Below are 6,000 nucleotides of genomic sequence, written 5' to 3' on the forward strand. Positions count from 1 at the left end.
ACACACATCATGCAGATACATGTCCATACATATATATACATACTCATACATACAGCTATATAGATATCAGGAAAAAACCTTCTCCTGAAATGATATACACTAATTATTTCCATAATATCTATAATTCTTCAAAGACGATAAAGCTATACTATTTTGGAAAGTTTTTTAAAATAACTTTTAGAACACTAATACTCCTTTTAGTAATTCAAAGTTTGCACCTGTGGAGGTCCTTAGGCATACCCTCACTCATCTTCTCCAAGACAACTATTTGTGTGTATATAGAGATAGAACATTGTAACATCTCACCGATAGGAGATCAAAGCTTGGAGTTTAGGTAAGGGGGACCGCGGCGGAGGGGGGAGGGGGAAGGAAGGAGGAGCAGAGCTGTAGAACCCTAGAGTAGACTCTCTCCTCCTGATATCTCACCTCCTGTACCCCTTCCTTCAGCCTGCTCTAACAGGCCTCTTCCTAAGCGCTCAGATCTTGCCTGCCTGCTTGGCTTTTAGGGGAAGCCATCCCCCAGCTCTAGTACTCTTTCTTACCCAACGAACCCCGCTACAGCACCATCAAAGCCAAGGGCACAGCCGACCGAGGGCGGCGCCCAGCCGAGGAAGCAGCAGAATAGTAGTGGCCCTGGCACCTCTGAGCCCCCATCCAGACAAAAAACGATAAAACCCCGGTACGGCTTCCTCTTCCACTCCCCACCCCCCACATCTATTCCAGCCTCTCCCCCTCGTGGAGGTGGAAGGGGAGAGCTGCTCCCTGGATGCACCTCTTCCCGCTCGTGCGTGGTCAGAGGAAAGAAACTCGCTGCAATCTCACACCGTGAGCCTCCTCCTCCACAGCCTGCAGGGAAGGAGACCCCACGTCCTCTGACCCCAACCGCGGGGGTCTGTCTATGTAGAAGGGAATCTCCGGCCTGAAATGAGGACGACAGGCAATGGGAAGGGAAACTTTTCAGCTCCCTAGGTTCCCTAGCCTATCCCCAAGTGACGACGGCGGCAGCAATAGTGCTATCATCGCCCAGAAGGAAAAGCAGCCGCGAGACAGGCAGGAAAGCCGCGGCGCCTGGACACCGAGGGCCAGGGCGAAGAGCCCCTAGGATCTACATCTCTCCCTTTCTCTCTCCCTTCCTCTCCGTCCCTCTGTCTCCCTCTGCCTCCCTCCTCCCCCCTCTCTCTCACATACACACACATACGCACACCCCTATACATACACACACGCGCGCGCGCGCGCGCACACACACACACACACACACACACACACACACACGCAGACATCCTTACATCTGCACCACTGGGCTGGCTAGCACGCCAGCAGGGGCCAAAGTGGATTCTCCAAGCCCGCGGGACACATGGAAAGCGCCCCTTCGCCGCCACTTTACCTGATATTGGTCAAAACCGGCCAGCTGCTCTCCTCGTGACATACCGCAACAGCAACATGTTGAAGCCCAGCCTTCAGCGCCTTGAGCTCAGGCTGTTCCCGGGAACAGCGGCGCGCCGCCAGCCGCCTCCGAGCGAGCAGGAGCACTGAGAACGCAGAGTGAATGAGGAGGGAGAACTGGAGGGAGCAGGAGGAGGAGGAAGAGGAGGAGGAGATGGAGGAGGAGGCGGCGGCGTGATAAGTTCTGCCCTCCCGCTCCTCCGTGGAAAGAAGAAAACAGCAGCAGCATCCGCGGCGGCGAACTAGCTCCACAGGATTCACTTCTTCCTCTGGGAAGAAAGAGCTGAGGCTGCGATTGGATGGCAACTGAGGGTGACTGGGGACTATAGTCCCTTGATCACAACCAGGGAAGGCATTTTGTTATGCACTATTGGTAGAACTCTATGTGGTCATTACTCATTTCTAAGGAAAAGTGGATCTTACCAAGCAATTCATTGACAAGGTTTTAAAAGCTTCCTATGTGCCAAGCACCGTACTGGATGCTAAGGATATAGACAAAAGTGAAACAGTTCCTGACCTCAAGGAGTTTACATTCTATTGGAGAGACATCTTGTACCAGTGCGTGGCACATAGTAGGCACTTAATAAATGTTTATTGAATTGAATTATTTACAATGCTAGTTCCCTTCCCTCCGAGATTACCTTCACATGAACCATATATATTTTCTACCTAGTTATTTATGTGTTGTCTCCCCCCATTAGAATGTGAGTTCCCTGAGGGCAGGGACAGTGTGTTTGCTTTTCTTTGAAGCCAAAGAGCATAATTCTTGGCACATAGTAGGTGTTTGTTAATTGACGTGTATATAATACAAAGTATTTGTTATTATGGCATTTTATTAAATCTGTCCATACAGTGAAATGTCATTAATATAATTGACACTTTGGGAGAATAATAATTATAATACCTCACATTATACAGATCCTCCCAACAACGCTATGAATTAGTTGTTATTTTTATTTTCCAGATGAGAAAACTAAGACTTAAAGATATTCAGGCACTTGTCCGTCACACAGCTGGTAAGTACTGGAGGTGAGTTTGATCTTCATGTTCACTGACATAAACAGGAAAGATTGATGATTTATTCAATGAGTGATCCTCTGGGTATGGGAACTTCCTCTACCAACACAGTAAGCACCTAAACTATGACTTGATAGTTGTCTTAGGGAATTGCCTAAGGCACATAGAGGTTAACTGACTTGCCCAGGGTCATATAAACTTGTGTCAGAAGCAGGATCTGAAGCCAGATCTTCCTTACTGCAAGCCCACCCAGCACTTTAGACACTACATCATATCATATTCCCTCTCTCTTACACACACACACACACACTTCACTATGATTTTTTTTTTTGTGAGGCAATTGGGGTTAAGTGACTTGCCCAGGGTCACCCAGCTAGTAAGGGTCAAGTGTCAGGCCGCATTTGAACTCAGAGCCTCCTGACTCCAGGGCTGGTGCTCTATACACTGTGCCACCTAGCTGCCCCTTCACTATGCTATTCTATACTATACTTCAGAAATCTATCTTGTGAAGACACTTTAATTACATAAACTATTGAATCGACATTATTTATGATAGATTTGTAGTATTACCTTTCTATAAATATATATACATACATAAGATGCACTGCAAAAAATTGAAAATGATTGTTTCTTCCCCCCCACACCCATTGTTTCATGTAATTGATAAGTAAGTTATAGAGCTATACAAGGCAAATCTGTAATATTTCAGTGACATGAATGTTGCTTTAGTGCCGGGGTAATGAGGGCATGGATGAGACTTCTCACCCTATAACCTTTAGTTACAGTCTTCAGCTCTGACAGAAGATGGCTCTGTATTGGGAAACCAGATTGCCAAGTATGTAGTTTGTATTTGGCCCTCCTGGCCCACCCCTGTCAGTTCTCTTCCTCCTGACCCTCTCCTACGCATCCTGGCTGTATTATCTGGTATCAATTTAAAGTATTATACCTGTAAATGGTATTTTTATCTTAATTGGCCACCAAAACAAAAAATCTTCTAAACCCAAAAGAACAAATCCAAACACAAGCCAGGAAATTCATGAGATCCTTGGTCTAGACCCAGAAGTTATCTCAGTGGCCATTTAATTCCACCCACTCATTTTATAGTTTAAGAAATTGGGACCCCAAGAAGGTTAGGGGACCATTCCTCTTAAAGGCCCTACCAAAATGATGTATCAGAGAAGGAAAGCAGAAATGTGGTTATGGCTAAGTATGAAAAATATGGCTAAGTATCATAATGAAGGAGAAAGGACAAGGGGGAAAGAAAGCAAAGAAGGAAAGGGAGGAATGGAAGAGGTGGAGGAGTGTCTGTATCATCAACAAGAATTGTGGAAATTCCTGTTAGATTTCTGCTGAAAATGTCACCATTGAGAACCTCTTGTTCACTCTTTTTGTGACTTTTACTGTGGGGTTAAAATATACTTGGGCAAATGGAAATGTGGCACTGAAATTAATTACAGATGCTCTTTAACATATGGTCACTGGAGACCAGATCTAATCAATTAGAGCAGTGGTAGAAAGACAGCTGCCACAGGTGGTGTATGACATGGGTGGTTGGAGGCTTTAAAGAATAAACAGAAATCTAAGTGACTGGATAAGCAATGATTCAAATTGGAGGTGTGCCACACTTTTTTTTAAAAAAGGCATTTCTGAAACCTTTTATAAATGGTATAATATTCTGAATGAACTAGATAAATTTACTTTTAAGTATGAGGATAATGTTTACAAAGTGGGGAATCCTTTTACAATGGGAATAACAACCTCCTCGTATATGTTTCATAAGCTTATACATTCACAGATCAGTTTACTTAAAGAAAGAAATATCTGTATCATAAAAACAAGTTCCAAGAACCCCCAGTCCTACCTCCAGCACTCAGTGCTAGATGAATGAATGAATGAATGAAAAACATTTAAGTACTTACTACATGGGAGATAATTGGGATAGGAAAACTGTTGGTGAAAATAGCATCAGTCTGAAAATGGATTGTAATCTCAGTGTGGTCTTTAATCTAGATGTGGTTCATACTCATAGATTTTGATCTTTTTTTGGGGGGGGGGGGGCAATGAGGGTTAAAGTGACTTGCCCAGGGTCACACAGCTAGTAGTGTTGAAGTGTCTGAGGCCTGATTTGAACTCAGGTCCTCCTGAATTCAGGGCCGGTGCTTTATCCACTGCACTATCTAGCTGCCCCATACTCATAGATTTTGGATCCTGTGAAATCAATAAAGCCAGGTATAATTGCTTAGCTGTAGATTGAGATCTTGGGAAAATGTTTGAGCATGGGAAAGGGACTATGAAAAAGACAAATGACTTGATTTTCCATGGAAGAGGCGGTAAACAATAAAGTTTGATTCCTAGAAAAATTCTAGATTATTAGAATCATAGTATTATTATTATTTTGTGGGGCAATGAGGGTTAAGTGACTTGCCCTGGGTCACACAGCTAGTAAGTGTCAAGTGAGGCAGGATTTGACTCAGGTCCTCCTGAATCCAGGGCCTGTGCTTTATCCACTGCTCAACCTAGCTGCCCCAGAATTCTAGTATTATTAAAGGAATCTTTAGTGACCATCTAGAAAAGGAAGCAATGATCACAAAGTGCCAAGATGACTTCATCAAAAATAGGTGATCCCAGGCAAACTTTAAATTTTTATTTCCAGAGTTTAGTAGCTGGTAGAGTTTACTGATAGATCAGGGCGATGTTGTTTAGCAAAGTAGTCAGCAGCCTCTTGTCCTATTCTTGTGGACAGACCTTATAACTCTTCTGAATTCCAGGCCCACATATCCAATTGCCTACAACAAACCTCCACCTTGATGCCCCACTGTTATCACCTCTCAAAATTTTATCATCCTTTAAAGCTTAACTCATCTTATATCCTGAAGGAAACTTTCTCTGGCTGCCTCCTCCCTTAGTTAATGATCTTGCATCAAATTATCTTACATTTATTTCATCTCTGAATCTCAAACTCTAAAATCAAGCTTATTATCTTTCCTGCTAAACCTGCCCTTTCTTTGGCTTTGCTACTGGCAGTAGTGGCATTATTCATCCAAAACCTTGATGTTATCTTTGATTCTTCTATTACCTCACCTTTCTCATCCAAGATACCATTAATTCCTGTTGATTTCACCTGTAAAACATCCTTTGCATCCATTTCTTCCTTTCTACTCCTGCCCTAGTAACCGCTTTTTTACCTACCTGTACTATTGCCAATAGACTCTTTTTTGTTTTGTTTTGTTTTGTTGCAGGACGATGAGGATTATGTGACTTGAGCAGGGTTACACAGATAGTGTCAACTGTCTGAGGTCATATTTGAACTCAGGTCCTCCTGAATCCAGGGCAGGTGTTTTATCCACTGCGCCACCTAGCTGCCCCTACCAATAGGCTCCTTATTTATTTATTTATTTATTTATTTTTTTATTTTTTTAGGCAGTGGGGGTTAAGTGACTTGCCCAGGGTCACACAACTAGTAAGTGTCAAGTGTCTGAGGCCGGATTTGAACTCAGGTACTCCTGACTCCAGGGCGGTTGCTTTAACCACTGCACCATC

The 6,000-nt window shown here is 43.7% G+C and overlaps 1 protein-coding gene across 1 annotated transcript in view; it reads right to left on the minus strand.

Annotated features, from left to right (window-relative positions):
- Window positions 1-5,605, minus strand: part of LOC122748048 (ethanolaminephosphotransferase 1-like) — a 166,027-nt gene extending 160,422 nt beyond the window's left edge. Inside the window, exons 1-3 of the mRNA XM_043993781.1 lie at window positions 5,542-5,605; window positions 1,385-1,529; window positions 1,287-1,335 (exon numbers count right to left, since the gene is read on the minus strand). Of these exons, the coding sequence (XP_043849716.1) occupies window positions 1,287-1,335; window positions 1,385-1,529; window positions 5,542-5,605 (258 nt within the window). The remainder of the gene's footprint in view (window positions 1-1,286; window positions 1,336-1,384; window positions 1,530-5,541) is intronic.
- Window positions 5,606-6,000: the final 395 nt, after the last annotated feature.

This window comes from Dromiciops gliroides, chromosome 1, assembly GCF_019393635.1.
Source record: "Dromiciops gliroides isolate mDroGli1 chromosome 1, mDroGli1.pri, whole genome shotgun sequence".
NCBI classification, from domain to species: domain Eukaryota; kingdom Metazoa; phylum Chordata; class Mammalia; order Microbiotheria; family Microbiotheriidae; genus Dromiciops; species Dromiciops gliroides.